Source organism: Pteropus medius, unplaced genomic scaffold (assembly GCF_902729225.1).
Source record: "Pteropus medius unplaced genomic scaffold, Ma_sr-lr_union100, whole genome shotgun sequence".
Taxonomy (NCBI): Eukaryota; Metazoa; Chordata; class Mammalia; order Chiroptera; family Pteropodidae; genus Pteropus; species Pteropus medius.
Window position 1 is genome coordinate 6,879,256 of NW_024350325.1, and position 19,317 is coordinate 6,898,572.

Sequence of the window (19,317 nt, forward strand, 5' to 3'; positions counted from 1 at the left end):
GAGAGTCATCATGTTGTTCATATATACTGCAGTTCATTTATCTGTTCACCAGTTGAAGAACGTTGAGTTTTTCGTTTTTGATGATTATGAATAAAGCCACTTTAACATTTGCATACAAGTCTTTGAATGAACATACGTTTTCATTTATCTTGCATCAGTATCATGGGATCACTGAGTTGTATGATAAGTGAATACTTAACCTTATACACAACAGTAAATTGTTTTCTAAAGTAGTTGTACCATTTTGCATTCCTAACGACAATGTGTAAGAGTTCCAATAGGTCTATGTCATCAGCAGCACTTGGTATTGCCAGTATTTATGGACTTTTAAAAAATCTTATTCATGTTAATAGATGCGTGGAAGTACTCCAGTGTAGTTAAAATTTTCATTTTCCTAATGATGCTGAGCATCTTTTCATGTGCTTATCTGCCATCCACAGCTTTTTTAGTGAAATGTCTGTTCAATTCTTTTGCCCATTTACTTATTGGATTGTTCGTTTTACTATTGAGTTTAAGGATTCTTTACATATTCTAGACTCAAGTTATCAGAAATCTGCTTTGCAAATATTTTCTCCCAAGTCTACAGTTTATCTTTTCATTTTCTTACTTTCTGTTTTAGTCAGTTTGGGCTGCTATAACAAAATACCATAGACTGGGTGGCTTAAACAACAGACATTTATTTCTCAGTTTTGGAGGCTGCAAGCTCAACATCAGATGCCAGCAGTTCCTGGTGAGAGCCCTCTTCCTGGCTCTCTATGTCCTCATGTGTTGGAAGACAGAGAAATCAAGCTCTCTGGTCTCTTCTTATAAAGGCGCTAATCCCATCTGAAGACCCCACCTTTGTGACCTCATCTAAATCTAATTACCTCCCAAAGGCCCCATCTTCAAATACCCTGGGGAGTAGGGCTTTAACTTGTAAATTTCGGAGGGGATACAATTCAGTCTATACCACTATCTCTCAAAGAGGGTCAGTTCTTAATTTTCATAAAGTCCAAATTATTGATTTTTCTTTTATGGATCATGCTTTTGGTGTTGTATCTAGGAAATCTATGCCTAATCCAAGATCACAAATATTTTCTCTTATTTACTTCAGGACAATTTACAATTGTAGGTGTTTTTGTTCAGGTCTGCATTTCATTTTGAGTTGTTACATATGGTGCTGGGTATCTATCAAGGCTCTTTCAGTGGTAGTAGTAGTAGTAGTAGTAGTAGTAGTAGTAGTAGTAGTAGTATTTGTATGTCAAATTGTTCCAGCACCATTTGTTTTAAAAGACTATCTTTTTTCCATTGAATTGCCTTTGTAAATTTTCAAAAATCAATTAATCTTAAATATGCAGGTTTATTTCTAGCTTCTCTATTCCGTTCCATTGATCTATGTGTTTTTGCTTTTAACAATACCACACTCTTGATTACTACTGTGGCTTTAACCTGTCTTAAAATTAAATGGCATAAAGCCTCCATGTTTTCCTTTTTAATAATTATTTTTTCTAGTCCTATGCACTGCCATACAAATTTTAGAATCAGACTGTCAATTTCTACTGAAAAAAAGGCTTCTGGTATTTTGATTGGGATTTTATTTAATCTATATAAATCAGTCTGAAGAGAATTGACATTTTAACAGTATAGTCTTCTGATTCATGATCATGGTATTTCTCTTCTTTTATTTAAATCTTTAGTAACAATAGTTTTTGGTGTACAGGTCTTGTACATCTTTTGCTTAATTTATCCCTAAGTATTTTATATTTTCTATTTAATAGTATTGTTTTTAAATTCTATTTCTGATTCTTCACTGCTAGTATAAAATTGATTTTGTAGATGGACCTTAAATCTTGTGAACTTGCTAAACTCACTTTTTTAATAGCTTTTTGTAGATCCCTTAGTATTGTCTATGAATAAAAAGTTACTTCTTTCCAATTTAACTATTTTTATTGGTTTTTCTGATTTTATTGGTTGCTGTAACCAGAACCTCCAGAAATGTGACTAAAAGTTCTGAGAGTGAATATCCTTGCTTCTTTCAAATCTTAGTCTTTCACCATTGCGTTAGTTTGCCAGTACAGCCATAATAAAGCACCACTAACTAGGTGGCTTAGACAATAGAAAATAATTTTCTCACAATATTGGAGTCTAAAAGTCTAAGATCAAGGTGTCAGTGGGGTTATTTTTCCTAAAGCCTCTCTCCTTGGTTTGCAGATGGCTCTCATCTCCCTGTGACTTCATATGATCTTCCCTCTGCCTCTGTGTCCTAATCTCCTCCTTAAGGACATCAGTCATATTGGATTAGGACTCACTCTAATGATCATTTTAGTTACCTCTTTATAGACCCTATCTACAAAAAGTCACATTGAAATACTAGTGGTTAGAACCTCAACATATGAATTTGGGGCAGGGCTTGATTCAGCCCATAATTAAATATGATGTTAGCTATAGGTCTTTGTAGATGCCCTATATTCTTATTAAAATTCCTTTTTATTTCTAGTTTCCTTAATATTTTTTTGAATCATAGATGAGTACTGAATTTTGTCAAATTTTTTCCTGCATCTATCAAGATGATTTTGTTTCCTTTTTCCATCTGTTAATATGGTGATTTTTACAAATTTTAAGCCAATCTTGTATTCTGGGAATAATCCATTACGCTGATTGATTTTTCAAGATTTAAGCCAATCTTTTATATCTAAGAATAATCCATTCAGTCATGATATATTGTTTTTATATGTTGCCAATTTTTTTTTTTATGGTGACATTAGTTAACGAAATCCGGTTTCATCTGAATATGTTGCCAATTTTTATTTGGGAAAATATGTAATACCTTTGTGGTGTGCAGTACACTGAAGATGTGTTTGTGAGGAGAGATAATGTAAAAAAGCCTACTCAATCTTCACTTACTATAAAATGCAGAATAAACATATTTCTTCGAAATACCTAGGCAAATATCAAAAGTAATTCAAAGAATTGAAACTAGTTGAAAGCAGGACTGGAGGGGAAGGTTGTTCTTACTGCCATTTTTTGTACCATTTCACCTTTTTAAATTATGTGCACATTACTTTGGTAGAAGTAAAGCAACTTGTTAATTTTTTAAAAAAGTAAAGCCTCTCCATCGAGGCTAGTCATTTTTAATTACAAATCTTTGATTCAACTGGGATTTTATGTTGGTGCATGGGGTGCAAACAACTGGAACACTGTCTCTTTTCTCCTGAATATATAAATCCCAGAATAATTTACTGTGTGGTCCTTATTTTTTCCCTATGATTTGTGAATACTGTTATTTATATTAGGCTATTTCTGCACTGTCTGTCTTTGTCCTGGTACCAAACTCATTTGAGCTACAGTGAGAATGAACGTACGGTGGTGGAGAAAAAAAGAATAAGGAGCAGGTGCATGAAAGCAGGTAAATAGGTGGATGGGTTGGAAGAATTTGAGAGTAATGTCGAAAGTGCAACAGTAAAGAGTATTAGTAAAAACGAAGGCCTTGACACGCAGTCGTTCGAGAGCAAACATAACGTTTCACAGGCAGAATACCCTTGATGAGACACAGACACCATGCACCAAGGCAAGACGAGCCAGGCACAGGGGCTCGCGCTTTGATTTCTGGAGCCTGCGCCAGTTAGACAGCGATTGGTGGTGGCCCTGGGGGTGGGGCGAACGTCCCTCGCTGCTGCCGCCAGCCCCCTCACCCGGCGCTATGACGGCCAGTGCGGAACAGCGGGCGCGGCGGCCCGGAGTCGGGGTAGGAGTAGTGGTAACTAGCAGTAGGCATCCTGGTTGTGTCCTCCTGGGGAAGAGGAAAGGGTCATTTGGAGCTGGCAGTTTCCAACTTCCTGGAGGTCATTTGGAATTCAGGTAAGCAGCTACCTGACCCACCCGGCGATGGCGGAACATGCACGGAAAGAAGACCTCGCGCCGTGCGTGCGTCCGTCCGTGCGTGCGTGAGAACGCTGACGTAGTGTCGTTCGCGTTTCTGTTCTTCCGTTCGGGCCGCTGCGCCCAGCAGTCGGCGGACGGCAGGGGGCGCTGACATGGGATAGCGAAGAGGATTGCCTCACCTGGTAGTGAGCTGCCCTTTGCTGCGGCTGCGAAGTTCGTTTGTGAGATGATTTTCTTAGTTCTTAGGCAGAGGAGACTGAAAGGAGGGCGGGGGGGTGTTTATAAACCTCGAGCAACGCAGTGTTGTCAGTTAAGACATTGGCACGGTTTCCTGGTGATTTAAACGTACGCTGTTATATTTACTAGTTCCTGCCCACGAAGGTGTGGTTGCGTTCTAACCAAGCGAATGGGCTAGTAAAAGTCTGAACTGCAGTTTCTCCATCTTTAAAATGGCAGAAGAGGACGAAGTCTCTCCCTCTCTTTGGTGTTCTGTGATTTGATGATATATCAGACTGACGAGGAAAGTTGGAGTTAAGAGGCAGTTCTACACAGGGTGAGGAAAGCCTGGGTTTGTGCTAAAAGGTGGATTCCGAACTGAGAATAAGGTTCAAGTCAACAGCAGATAAACAGCATCTAAAGCATTCAGACCCAGTGCTTGTTTTTCCTTTAATATAAAAAGTTTCAAACATAGTAAAAGTAGTCAAAAGAGTGAATCCTCGTGTACCCATCACTCAGCTTGCTCTTGCCTCATCTTTACCATTCCCCCCTTCCCACCTCCCCAACAGACACAACCCTTGTTTTCTAGTCTATTTCGAAGGAAATCTCATTCTATTATACCACTCCTAAATAGTTAAGTACATATCTGTAATAGACTTTTTAAAACATAACCACAATATTGTTTTACCCCTAACAAAATAATTCTTTAATCATACCCGGTCTGTGTCATTTCTCCAAGTGCCTTGAAAATGTGTTTTTACTGTTTTGTACCAGTTGAGATCAAAGGAAGGGCACATATCGCTTGTGATTAATAATTTTTTAAACCTCTCAGTCTGACAGGAACCTTTCCCCTTATTTTTTCATGCTATGCTGAAGAATATGGGTCCACCTGTTATTTATAAAGTGTTAAAAGTAGAGACTTGATCCTAGGGCCCTCTAATCAGACTTTATTCTTTATAAACTGGAATTCTTATGATCTTTTAGCACATGGAATTTTTTTTAATGGTCTTAAGAACTTTAAAAAGCACGAGTAAGTTTATCATTTTCAGATAATTAAGAGAAGCCATCAGTTAATAATAAAATTTCTAAATTGAGAAACAAATGCCCAGACAGGAAGACCATATTATAGTTTTTCAGCTGTCTGTGGACATTTAGCTAAACTTAGATCACAAACTAAGCACTGGTTAGAATGTATAATTACTAGAGTAACTGCTAGAGATAGCTATCCTAATAATGCAAGAAAGCATTGGAGTCTTTACTCAGATGTCGATCTTGGCCAACATTGAGCTTTAATGAGTTTTTTACTAAGTGCTAGATATTACACTAAGTTCTTCACATGTATGCCTTTAATTACCTTTATATAACTGATATACTGAGTAAGCTAAATTTGATAGAAAAATGGGAAATGGCTTTATTTTCTCCTTTCGTTGTTTTGAAATATGATTTGTTTTTCCCTTTTCTGCTACTCCATTTCCTGCAAATTCTATTGTTTTCCTGTCTCTTGATTGTAAAAATAAATCACACATTGGTCATTATGATCCACCTCCAAGCATTTATCTCCCCTGTGGCGGAGAAAGGCGATGGGCCATTCTTCTGCTCTTTTTCTACCTCCTCTTCACTGCTTCTGGTTTCCTTCCTTCTCCATTGTGTTGTGGGAAGGGAGACGGCAACCTCTCACAAAACTGGTGGTGCTATGGTCCGTCCATTGGTGCCCTCTGGGTGCAGTATTCACATGTGTGCTCTCTTTCTCAGGATATGTTTGTTGGTTGTCTAGAAGCCCTTCAAGGATTTCAACACTGCACAGTTCCCTGACATAGGTGACTGACTAGCTCACCACCTACTTTTTTTTTCTGCTGGGGTCCCCAGCAGTCTGTTGTAGCATCTGCTTGGCCCAAAGGAAATTCACAATGGGAATAATGCTCTCACTGCTGCCGTTTGTCCTTATTCAAGCATTGTGGGCTGCTCTAGCCAGTCTCATTCCTTCCAAATTCCCAGAGTGGGCATAAGCATCAGCCTCTGTGTTTGTATGCATCCCTACACACCAAGGGACACGTTTCAGACTTACCAAAGAGTCCTTACCGTCCTACCCGCTGTACGCTGATGCACTGGGCTAGGCCAGTGAGTTTCCACAAGTCACCAAGCTTGTCTTCAGTAGGGGAGGAACATGCTAGTATCTCCTTCTTGGGAGTCACGCCCAGTCTCTGGGAGGAATTCTCCTGGAGCACCCCTTGCTTGGCTTAGAGGCAGAGGTGGTCCCTAGTCGGGAAGAAGGAAAACATTCCTACCAGGCTGAAAACACAACTTTCCTTCCTCCCAGAGATTTGTCTTTCTCTGTAGACTGGGTAGGGTGAGGATCAAAAGACAAGTCTGGCCTTCTTTAGTAGACCTGAGAGTTCACATGGCATGGGTTTGTTCTTTTGCTGTCCTCTTTGGAATTTAAAGGTGTGTATTGCCTATCGTTCTCAATTTTGAGGCTTAAACTGAAATCCTGAGATTACAGGAAAAGATACAGTTCACTTTTTGATATGTTACAACAACCCTATGAGACACTAACCTTGTTCTCTTTTTACCTATCCAGGGTAGATAGGGATGGACTTTGAACTCAAACCTAGATCTAGTTGACTCCAAAGCCAGTGCTCTTAACTAATGTACTAAACTGCTTCCTGGTTGCATTCTGCTTCCAGGCATGTGAACTAAATATTCTTTTGTTGATCTTGTTCATTGTGAAGTCCTTTTTGTCTTCAGATAACTAGATACAGCATATGCAGAATGTCAGAGGCAGAGTTTGATTGTTTTAAGGCATGACCCAATTACAGTTCTTTTTGCTTTACACTATAAATTTTTAGCCAAGAATTTTTAGCCAAAATAAAAAAATAAAAAAATTCTAGAATTATAGAATCAAATACAATAATGTGTTTCTGTTTTCCAGTGAAAGCTGGGAAGAATGTGCTCAAAGAGAAACCTGGGAAGAAGCAGCTCTTCACCTGAAAAATGTTCGTTTTGCCTCGGTTGTGAATTCCTTCGTTGAGAAAGAGAATTACCATTATGTCACTATATTAATGAAAGGAGAAGTGGACGTAACTCACGATTCAGAACCAAAGAATGTAGAGCCTGAAAAAAATGAAAGTAAGAATTATCTATAACAATGCATTTTTTTAGGAGAGCACATCACCTGAAGGAATATGACATTATGTTGCCATATGAGGAGAATTAGATTCTCTTTGTATAGAAACATAAATATACTTAAATCCTGGAGTTAAAAGGACATAGTGGGAAAGAGAACTGGCTCTGGAGCCAGACTACTTGGTCTGCATTCCAGTTCTTTTACTTAAGCTTTGCAACCTTGTGCAAGTTCTCATCGTCTCTAGACCTCTTGTCTCACCTGTGGTGACAGTGACTCCCTCAGTTGCATGTTGTAAGGGTAAAGTAAGTTAAGACCTATAAAGAGCCTACGGAACACAGTATTCAGTAATTATTAGTTTCATTATTAGTGTTTAATTTTGTTACATATTGTGATTTTAAGTAAAACATTTAATGTGCCTTCCTCAGTTTTCTCACCTATGCAGGAGGGTAATAACTTTTATAGAGAATGGTTAACCTGACAAAACAGTCGAATTAAGTGCTCTGAAAGCTTTAATGGCAATAACTGATTTTTTTTTTTACTGCATGTTAAGCATTGTTCTAAGGGTTTTGCATGTATCATCTCTCTTCAAGTTTCATAAAATTCCTTGAGAAAAGGAACTAAAGAGAAAAATATCAAACTTAGTGAATATATTATTTGCCATAGGAAACCTTATCCAAGTTCTCTCATGTACTGGACCTTCCCTCTAAACATTTAATTTCTTTTCTAATATGGAAGAATCTTTTAATTCAACAAATACCCATTGAGCACTGTGTGCCGGACACTAAAGAAACAGTGCTATATAAAACAAAGTCCCCGCCCTCATGGACTTTACATGTTAGTGGGGGCAAAGGCAACAAATTAGCAGATATTTTATAATAGTGATGATAAAGAATAAGAAGAAAAGCTGTGTAAAGAGTGTGCTGTGTGAGTGCTGTATCAGGGTGGTCAAGAAGGGCCTCTGAGGAAGGGCCATGTCTGCAGAGGCCTGGTGGAAGTGACGTTTGTAGAATGAATAAATCATGTCTAAAATATTTCGCAGATTGATTTGATTTAATGAACAGAAGGGCATGTTTTATGCAGAGGCCTGTTGAGTCATACAAAATTTTTATAAAACACTTGGAATCACCTAAAATGAACTAGCAAAGTCCGAGCTATTTTTATTCACAACACCTCAGACAACAATGTGTGGATTTTTTCCTCATACCAATCCATTCTCCAACTCTCCAGACATCAGCTGGCTGTTCTATAATTCAATTCTATTCTGACACTATCTGCCCAAAGTCAGTGTCAGTTCAAGAAGTTAGAAGAGCTCAGTCCCACAGACTGCCCCCACTTCAAACGCCATGTGGAAGGCCTGGCCCGTAATTTTGACCACATGGATTTAATTAGTTCCCACAACTTCCTCTCAGGTTCAATAATTTTCTAAAATGACTTACAGGAAAATACTTATATTACCAGTTTATTATAAAGGATATAACTCAGAAACAGCCAAACGGAAGAGATGCAGAGGGCAAAGAATGGGAAAGGGGTATGGAGCTTTCATGCCCTCTCTGCCGTGCGTGCCATCCTCCCAGCACATGGATGTGTTCACCAACTCGGAACCTCTCCAAACTGAGTTGTGTAGGATTTTTATGAAGGCTCCATTACTAAAGAACCTGTGGTTGATTAAATCACTGTCCGATGGTGATTAACTCAGCCTCAGTCTCCCCCTTCCTTCCCTAAGGTGAGGTCCAGAAATGGCCAAAAGTTCCGCACTTATAAGCATGCCTTGGTCTTTCTGGTGACCAGCCCCCATTCTGAAGATGGCCCCGAGCCACCAGTCATCTCATTAGCAAAAACTAAGGTATGGTTGAAAGGGGCATATTATGGATTACAAAAGATGTTTCATCTCTGTCACTCAAGAAATTATAAAGATTTTAGGGTCTCTGTGCCAGGAAAAATGGATGAAGAACAAATATGTATGTATTATATCATAGTATCATACAAAGAAGCACCCCAAAAGTATCCAAAGGCCTTTGAATGGACTAGGGTACAATTAAAATTATTCATGACTAAGGAAATGGAAGGTAGGAGAGGCAGGTAGGAAATGTGCCAGTTCATTGGGGGTGTTCTCTACAAGTTCCCCCATCTCTCACACCCCTAAGTATCCTGGATAAAATGAACAGGACGGGGGAAAGCCCAGGACAGTAATAGTGGAAACAAAAATCAGTAGTCGTGACATTCTGAAGCTCTGGGGAGAAAAGCAGTTTATTAATTGGCTTTTAAGTATTAAATTGAAATTTAAATATGCATATTTCCATTTTAGTATTTTTTGTAGGACTCAATTTATGTTTTTATGAAGCAAAATATATTACATATAACAGAATTTTTTAAAATTAGTTTTGAGGTATAATTTATTCAGGTAATAAGCACAATTTTTTATTATTTTAAGATAGGGCCCTCGACTTGAATAAACATTTCCTTATTTTTATCTTTTCTATGGGCATAATATCCTGAGACTAGAAGACACAGATGTGAGGGTTCTGTTACCCCAGGGTGTGAAAGAATTCACAAAGTTAGGAAGTAAAAGGTTTATTCACTTTCCAAGAGAGGAAGGGGGCCAGGCATTAAGAGTAACCCTGGCAAGGGGTTTGAGTTTTTATTGGGTTATAAAGGGCAAGGCAGCTGATGTTTGTAAACAGCTCTGTAGATTGGCAAGAAGCTTGAGTTTTCTTTGCTGTTATCTGAAGGGAGGTACCCATGGTGTAGTTAATTAACTACAGGCTTGCTTGTCTTGGTATTTTTCCCAGCCCTGTGAACTTAAGTTTGAGGAAAATAGTTAGAGGGGCCTTGGGGTCTACTTGCATCTGTAGATTGTTTATTTTGGCTGATCGTCAGCGCTGACTCTGGCAGGAGCTCAAGGATCTACAGATTATATATTTTAGCTGATAGCGGAGCTGGTTCTGGCAAGGGTCCAAAGCTTGTTAGGAACTGAGCTGTTTGTCCTTTTAACAAATATGATGAAATAGTTGTTTTTCATGCTTAGTATCCTTCACAAGAAGCAGATATGGAGAACATTCATTAATAGAGAAGGTGCTGAGGAGAAAGCGGACTATCTTAGCTTTCACCTAACAAGTCACGTTCACCCAGCCCGCCCCCTTTCTACTGCATCAGCCCTCTCCCTGCCCCGTCTGGCCTCTGGAGGGATTTGAGTTGGTGAACCCTAGTCAAACCATAACTTCCCATCGTGCTCTTTCGAGTTGCAGACCTGTATTTCCAGTCGCCTTCTAGATATGTTCCCCTAATGCTCAGAAGTCATCTCAAATTCAGTTCAACAATTCAACTTAAATCATACTTTTTTGTCCATTAATGAACTTTGAATTCATAAAGAACAGATATTTTGACTCATTTACCTTTGACTCTTCTGGGCCTGGCACTGTGTCTGGCTCAGTGTTAGAATGTGCTGAAGAAAAGAACCAGGGGATGAATATACAAAGCACACCTCTTGCTGTGAGGTTCTCTAATATGGTATCTAGATTGGCCTCTCCCTCTCTTTCTCCCCCTCCCCTCTCCCTCTCCCCTCTCCCTCTCTCCCTCCTCCCTCTCCTCTCCTCTCTCCCCTCTCCCTCTCTGTTAGTGTGTGGTTATAGTTGCTGATCAACCCTTCCTGAACTTGTCCCAATTTCATGGATTCTCTGTCCCCTACCTTCCCAGAGTAAAACTACATAACCTTTGTATTTTATAGGCAGAGGAATAGTTAATGGAAGAAACAGTACTTACACATAGGTACATTCTTGTAGTTAAAAGAAACTTACTTCGAACATGGAGTATACATCTTTATACACCTGTCATGAGCATCTGCTTTCATGTAATTTACATTTAAATTATCAAAGAAAATACTATTTCCTAGAATGTTTTTCTAGGATCTCATGTATTTTACAACTAATAGACACTGTTAAATCTTTCTTGTTTCAATAGGTTTTTTAAAAAATCAGCCCCTAGAATTTGTCTTTCTAGTTAAAATATACTGTGGCAGAGAATATTTTTTATTCTCTGCATAGCTTCCACTACTTTTTTAAGAGATGGAGGAGAGCTTAGAAATTTTGTTATCTACCTTATTTAAAAGTGAAGAAACTGGTTTATTTTAATATAGTGTAACCTGTAGTATATAAAGTTCTGTGGATTTTGTTCAGCCAAATATTTAAATGAAAATTGAATCGTACTAAATCTGGGTTTTGCCACAATGTGGTCCTTGAAAACTTGGCTTCATGTACAAATAATGGTATGCCCTAAATGATCATTATATTCTTAAGATCTTCATTCTAAACACAACTTGTGCTTGTACAGCCAATTAATGCATAGCATCACTATTGTACTTCTTTTATTGGTAGCAAATTATTTTTAAATTGAATTAATGTTTTTTCTAAGTGTAGGTTAACTTGCCAAAATAAATAGCCTTTGCTTCCTTTCAAATAAATTCATTTGGTATCTTTCTTTTCTAGGTTGGGAGTGGGTTCCTTGGGAAGAGTTTCCTCCATCGGACCAGCTTTTCTGGGCACTACGTTGTTTAAAGGAGCAAGGCTATGATCCATTTAAAGAAGATTTGGATCATCTGGTAGGATACAAAGGAAATCATCTCTAGATGAACACGAAGATTTCCTGATTAAAAAAATAAAAGACAAAATAAGGTCTGCCTAGAGCATGAAAAATACATTTTATTGAAAAAGTTTCATATCATTGCCAGTTGATTTTCAGTGTCTTAATGTACCTACCACCCTTTCAGCCAGTACTTGTTGAAGGTTTCCTGGGGTTATGTCATGAATTGTATTCGAGACTCAGAATGGGTGATAAATGGCAGTGTTGTGTCTGCTCTGCTTTCCCCACTTCCTTGTGGTGTTTGCCGTGTAACTCGTCCTTCCCAGTTTGCATGGAGCTCCGTAGACTCTCCCTTCGTGTTTAGTTCAAGTAGAGGTCCTAATCCAAATGCGAATACTATGTCCCTGTACCATGTTTATTGATTTTCCCCTTCTATCTGAAACAAAAGTTTTTTGAAACTAAAGTGAACAGGATAGGTTATTAGGGCGTTTTCCTAGGTTTCTGATTGGTAACCTAAACCAAGAGAAGTGAGACAAACCTTGTAGGATCTGTATTCTGTCATTAAGATTAAGAGGCCTTCTAACTTTGGATTTCTTACTGAATCTCTGTGAGACCTAGCATGCTTATATGCAAAATAGGGAGATTAAACTAGGGCACTGGATCTCAAAGTGGTGTCTGGGGAAGTCCTTGAGACCTTTCAAGGATACTCAAGATCAAAGCTGTTTCTGTAATACTAAGACATGATTTGCCTTTTTCACTCTCATTCTTTCATGAGTATACAGAGTTTCCCTGATGCTGCATGATGGATGGTATTGAAACCAGCTGAATACAAAAGCAAATGTGAGAATCCAGCTCTCTTCTATCAGACCAGACATTAAAGAAATTTGCAAAAATGTAAAACAGTGTCACTCTAATCACCGTTTTGTTTTAGAAACATGGTTATTTTTCATATGGATTTTTATGTTAACGTGATAGGTTTTTGTTATTTGTAAATTAATAAAAAATTCTTAAAATTTCTGAGTTTTACTTCTTAATATGATAAATATCACTAGATAAAATGCTACAAAAAAACCAAAACTTTTTTGGGGTACTCAGTAGTTTTAACGAATATAAAGGAGTTTAAACCAAAAAGCTTAAGAACTGCTGGATTAGACACATCCTTTTATGAGTCCACTTCCGTAAAATCCCATGCTTCTCGGGCAGTGACATTTGAGTTTTGCCCTCTTAAAAGACTTAAGTACGGTTGTAATACATGCTGCAAAAGAATCTTTTTCCAATAACTGGATATCATTTATTAAGTTCTAATTGTTTGCTTTTTCAAAATTGTATTGTGCATTTTATACTTTACCATTTGTAAATCTCATTTTCTATTTTTACATCTTTAATGTTAGAATGTTTGAGGAGCTCAACTAGTATAAGTGTATATTCCTTGAACTTTAGATACACTGATGAATTTCACACAATTCTTTCTTCTCCTATTTGATTACTCCATATCCTTCTGTGCTTTGCTCATTATTTTTACTCCCATCCTCAGTTAACTTAATTCTGTCCATGGCTTCTTCCAACATGGTAGACATGTGAGGCTTGGTAAGAAACCAGACAAGTCTTATTAATGGAACTGTCCCATGAATTTATCTCAAATGTAGTTGATTGAGAATTCATCGAGATATCTCTTTATGCTAGTACTTATCCAAGCAGATATTTTATAGCTTCAAAAACTTATCACAATCCTATATAGTTTTACCATATCTTCTACTTTAAATTTATAATAAACAGACTAAGGAGCTTGTGAGATTTAATTCACCCAGCTAAACATGAAGGCTTATTTCAATGGAAAGATAAAAACTAACTATAGCTCTTATTTATAGTAAAAAGTAAAAAGATAAGAGTTTCATATTAGAAGGGATTGTATTTACCTCAGCATCTAATATTCTTAGTTGACATCCAGTAACCACTCGGTAAATATTTTTCTAAATGAGTGAATGAATGGAACAGGATTTAGAACTCTTATGTAAACAGTTGATTCTTAGGCAATGCTTTCAGAATTGCCTTTAATAGAACTAATGTTGACTACTAGCAATATTCTCATAAAATTAAATGTCAGCTAGAGTTCACGAAGTGTACCTCACTCTGCCAGGACGAGTCTGATGTCTCTTTATCACTTTGCTAAATCAAGCCCTGCAGTGTCCTTTATCCCAAGATGGGCAGGTGCTCCAGAACTCACTTGGGCAACATCCCAGCAAAAGTCATAACGGTGGAGCATGACGTGAATTCACCCTCCCCTGGATCCAATTGGAAGAGTCACTTTGTTATCTGTACTGCCAGCTTTCCAAATAAGACAAATACTTTCAGATGAAGTATGTGCTTTGAGGCAACAAGAATCATGTTACCCCAAGACTGTAGAGAAGGAAAGCTCAGGGAGTCATCCCTATGGGAGAAAACTCACAGTTTTCTTCCAACATAAAATGTTGATACTGCCTTCCTATTTTATTTTAAATAATTAGATTATTTGCACATAGAATTCGCTGCTGCACTTGAGTAGTGTTTATGAAAAATGCAAATTAAAGATAACACTACATATTGATTGAAAGGTGCATACCAAGTCTATTTTATGGATTTCAAGACACAGATGTTCATACTTAAGGTCCTCATAAACATTTAATTTTGTATCTACCGTGTGCCAAGTACTGTGATAGGTACTTAATGATATTTATATTAATAATATTAAATCTGTCACGCTACCTTAATCGCAAATTTCCATTCTAGATTTCCTCCATTTTTATGTTTAAAATGTTTAAGTATGGCTTTTTGCATAATATTGCATGATAGCTTTATATGCAGCGATGTATCACTCCTTATTTTTCAGAACAATTTATGGGCAAAGGAACAAAGTAGCAAGCAAGCCAAGCTTGTCGCCAGCTTCAGGTTCACCTGATACTGCTGTCCTCTATTTTCTTAGCAGATTCGCTTTCCACCTATTCTTTGATGGCTCCCCAAACATTACCTAGAGCTCAGACCCTTTTCCTAAACTCCAGACCCAGTCACAAACCAGTCATCTCTACCTAAGATTCTCCATGTCCTTCTAACTTGGTGTGTTCCAAACTGAATCTCCTCTCAGAGAATGACTTTATCATCTGCTGAGTTTCTTAGGTTAGATTCCCTTTCCCCACATACGGCACTCACTCTGTCTTGTTTATTCTGTTTATTTCATGTCTCTTGAATCCATCCTCCATCATATTGTCCCAGGCATCTCTCCCACCTTAACCCTCTGACTTATTTTTGATGTTACTCTGAGAGTGACTTCAAAAACATAAATTTGATCATGTCTCAAACTTCTTTTGAAGTTCTCCATCTGTAGGATAAAATCCTTAATCTGACATGCAGGGGCTTTTACAATTTCCCTAGACTAACTTTCCCATCAAACACCCATCATTTTCTCACACCCACACTCAGGCATATTTCCTTGTGCTCCCTCAGATGTACTATGCAGTTTTCTACCTCTTTGCCAGTGTCCCTACAGCTTCTGAACTGAATGCCACTCACACCCTCTATCTGCCTTAACATAGCCTTACCAGTTTTTCATACCTCAATTCAAGAGTTCCTCTGTGATGCCTTCAGGACTCAACCTAGCAGACTGACATACTATGCCTTACACAATTTCTACTGTATCCTAACTTCATAGGTGGCTTTTGAATTAGTCTCTGGGCTTAAGTGATATGTGACATGTTATGTTCTTCTAAAGTCACCCTCTTTTATCTTGAATAACTTGATTTAAATTTCTATTGGGTCAAATTCCCTTCCAATGCATTTATGAAGCAATAGATTCTGCAGATAAAATTCTCCCAAATGAGCCTTGTCCTTAAAAATGGCTGAAAATAGACTCTCACCTATATTGCATAGTTTACGTAAACACTATTTGTATGCATGCAGAAAAAGCATTTTGACATTTTAGGGATCAAGTGGGACTCTCAGAGGATATTCACTATGGCTGAGCATAGCCTTTGATTACTTGAGGTCTTGGGCTTGGTTCATCGATGGTAAGTACTTGGATATTGTAGCACACATGATGTTATATTCTGTTGATTGCTTGTCTCCCCAGTAGAAAGTAAGCTCTTTTAGGCTAGAGACTTTTAGTCTGTTATCTACCTAGCAGCCAAAGTAGTGTCGGGTAATACTAAATGCCCAAGGTATACTGGTTAAATGAAAAAAATGACTTAGTGTTTCTTGACTAGTCCTTTTCCTGGGCCAGAATGAAACAAGTAGCACTGAGGATACTCACAGCAGGACATCCAAATACTGCATTCCAGCTATTTGCAGAGACATAAAGGAGAGCTATAGGGAGAAAGGAGCTGGAATCTGAAATAGGAGCAGAGGAGATGCCCTGCTAAAGATGTGCACAAAGTCCAAAACTAAGTGGAGACACTAAAACCCAGATGTCACTTTACTAACGATGAGGAATAATGAGGACAAGTTACTGTATTGTTGGCAAAACTGCTAAATAACTTGTATAGGAACTGTACAATGGGTTCTATATTTTAAAAGATATAATTATGCGATTGTACGTATTTGAGAATACTTTTAAGTTGTGTTTTGTTAGTGGGAATAAAGTGTATTGAATCAGTGGAATTAGATAAACCTGTAAGATGTTTCAATCAACAAGATATTGGGATGTAGAGAAAGAGACTGTTTAGATAAGATACTCTTGCAACACCAAGAGAGGTAAGCCAGCAGCACAGTTGGAAGTCCAGCCAGTAGGAGCCATGGTCTGGCTTCGCCTACCCAGGGGAGCAGTTGGGTGGCCTTTGGGAGGAACTTGTACAGAGGAAAACGATAAAGATTATGAGGAAGGGCTTGAATTGTCCACAAAAGATATACATTAAGGGTATACGTTGAGAACTGCTAGATACACACCTTTCTTTCGCCCTCTGCCTGGTTGCCACCAGTGAAAACAAAGGGCTCTCAACCTCCCATTACCTCATGTTGCTTCATGCGTCTGTCTAATTGGCATTGCTACGTAAAAGGACTCCTGGGCTGGCAGAATTTTCATTTTCTTAACAGCTTTGAACAGGCTGGGCTTACAAATATAGTAGCCCACTGCCTTAATCACGCTGCCTGTCCATGTCACCATCAAAGGGTAGAATTCAAATGGAAAAAAAAAAATAGGTGGCCAACAAGACTCAGTAACAAAAGATGCCACAGTGGGCAAGGGTCAAAATGAGGGAGTAAAGGGTAAAGGGATGAAGAGTTTGGAACCAGGGAAACAAGACTGGGTCGGTACAACAGGGGGGTGTTGTAAAGCTCTGAGTGGTCACCTCACACCCCAGCTATTACTGTGCATGGACTTCTCTCACAGGCCACCCCAGATGAAGTGTTGGGGAGCCTGGCTGACTGACGGGAAAGACTAGAAGTGTGGCAGCCAGGAGCCATAGTGTGTAACCTGTGGTTAGAACCATGGTAGAAAGATCACTAGCTCAGCAGCTAATTTTACTCCCTAAGAGCTTGTTTTATGTGGCATCTATCAAAATGGGCAAGCAGTGTAACCAATAGTATTTATTAAGCAATGTGCTGTGCTAAATAAAAAAGGCTTTTGGGGTATCCTTAATGCCTAGCATAGTACCTGGCATATTAATAAGGCTTCATTAATATCTGAATCTATTTGAAAGATAAAATTATGGAAACAAGATGATAGCTAATTAAATAAAGTGACATGTTTTTAAAAAATATTTGATGTATAGTATGCATACAGTATCTCAATAAATTATTATAAAATTAACACAATTATGTACTACCTAAATCAAGAAATAAAACATTTCACCAGCACCCCAAAAGTTCCTTCTCCTGAAGGTAACCACTGTGACCACCATCTCATGTTTTTAATTTGCTCAAAGTAGAATCATACTGTGAATGAAAAAGGGGCTATGCAATAAACCTGACAAACTCAGAGGGGCCATATGGCAGGCCTGATAAGCTCAGTGACGAAAAGTAACCACACAGGACAGTCTGACCACAAATTCCTAACTGGATAGTTCATAGCAGGTAGTCACATCCCAGGCCTGTAGCTTCCTTAGCAAAAGTCCATCTTCACTGTGAGCCCTGTCCGTTGTTCTTGTACATCTATAATATACCTTTGAAATGTCAGAGTAATTTTCTTTTCTAGACCCCTTGAAGGCACAACTACAGGAACCAGAACATAAGACCACCAGAGCATGAGACTAGAGAACCCCTCATTGTCATCTTCACCCCTACCCTGCACACCATCTCTACAGGATGTGAATGTTACTATCCTGTACCCACCAATGTAAAAGAAGTATGTAGTTCTCCATTTTGCCTTTATTCAGTCCTAGAGATGGCCCCACCCACAGCTATGCTTTCTCCTGCCCCATTAATCTACCACCCTCCTTAGGTCTTATCCTTTGATTCTAATGTATAAAGAAGCTGTAAAGCTGCCATTCTCTGGTGCATTTGAGATCTTACTCCCCAGCATATGTCATCAGTTTAGCTCAAAAAAACGCATAAAAATTCTCTATAGGTTTGGACATTTCTTATGTTGACAATATGCATTTTTGTAACCAGCATCTTTGAGTCAACATTGTTCTTGAGATATTTACCTATGTTGTGTAGCTATGGTTTATTAATTTTGTATGTAGTATTTCATCATTTACATATACCAAAGTTTAATCTAATCTAATATTGATAGTCATTTGTGTTTCTTCCAGCTCGGGGTATTACAAATAAAGTCACCACAAGTATGTGTATATGCTTTTTTTGGTATGTACTTATTTCTGTTGAATTTTTCAACATTGTGGTTTATGCCAGTATAAGAATTGTCCAAACCCATATGTATGAGTGAAATGCTCAGCCTGATTCCATCTTGTTCGAGCCTGTTTTGCTCCCATCGCCTTTATGTTAATAGCTTCTGATTATTCTTACATGTAGCATTAGAAGAATTCTGCTTGCAGCTTGAGTTTTACAAAAACAGCCCCTTCCCAGAAACTGCCTCTCAACGAGAAAAGGGAAGTATGGATTGTTTACAATCTTCCTCAGACCTCTGCTGACACTCACATCATACTGTCAATCAAACTCAAACCCCTCCTGTTTCCCTTTTCCATTGATCTAAAAGCAGCCTGAATTCTGTACTTTCTTAAAGTGATTCTTTGGGAGGCTAGTCCGCCATCTTCTCAGCTTGCTGGCTTTCCAAATAAAGTCGCTTTCCTCGCCCCAACACCTGGTCACTCCACTCACTGGCTGTTGTGCTGCAAGCGTTATGAAATTGGACTCGGATTACATGTAGAGAATTTTTATGAGTTTATTCGAGCCAAACTGACAATTGCTGGGAAGTAAAATCTCAATGAATTGAAAAACTGCTCTGAACAATGGCAGTTTTGCAGCTTATTTTATACATTAGAATCAGAGGAGAAATGAGGGGGGTTACATGAAATCCACTGGTGGTAGATTAATGGGGTGGGATATAGCAAAGTGGGGAAATCTCTGAGGATAAAAAGCAAAATGGAGAGACAATTTTTTTTACATTGGTGGGTGCA

At 38.3% G+C, this 19,317-nt stretch overlaps 1 protein-coding gene across 1 annotated transcript; it reads left to right on the forward strand.

Annotated features, from left to right (window-relative positions):
- Positions 1–3,637: 3,637 nt before the first annotated feature.
- On the forward strand, positions 3,638–11,906 carry NUDT15 (nudix hydrolase 15). Its single transcript, XM_039839350.1, has 3 exons — positions 3,638–3,837; positions 7,007–7,203; positions 11,683–11,906. The coding sequence occupies exons 1-3, from the start codon at positions 3,680–3,682 to the stop codon at positions 11,820–11,822; spliced, it is 495 nt and encodes a 164-aa protein (XP_039695284.1). The 5' UTR covers positions 3,638–3,679; the 3' UTR covers positions 11,823–11,906.
- The last annotated feature ends 7,411 nt before the right edge of the window (positions 11,907–19,317 follow it).

Coding starts and splice junctions, on each gene's coding strand:
- NUDT15 (XM_039839350.1), top strand. CDS start 3,680: ATGACGGCCAGTGCGGAACAGCGGGCGCGGCGGCCCGGAGTCGGGGTA. Junction 3,838..7,006: donor GGAGGTCATTTGGAATTCAG/GTAAGCAGCTAC, acceptor TCTGTTTTCCAG/TGAAAGCTGGGAAGAATGTG. Junction 7,204..11,682: donor AGAGCCTGAAAAAAATGAAA/GTAAGAATTATC, acceptor TTTCTTTTCTAG/GTTGGGAGTGGGTTCCTTGG.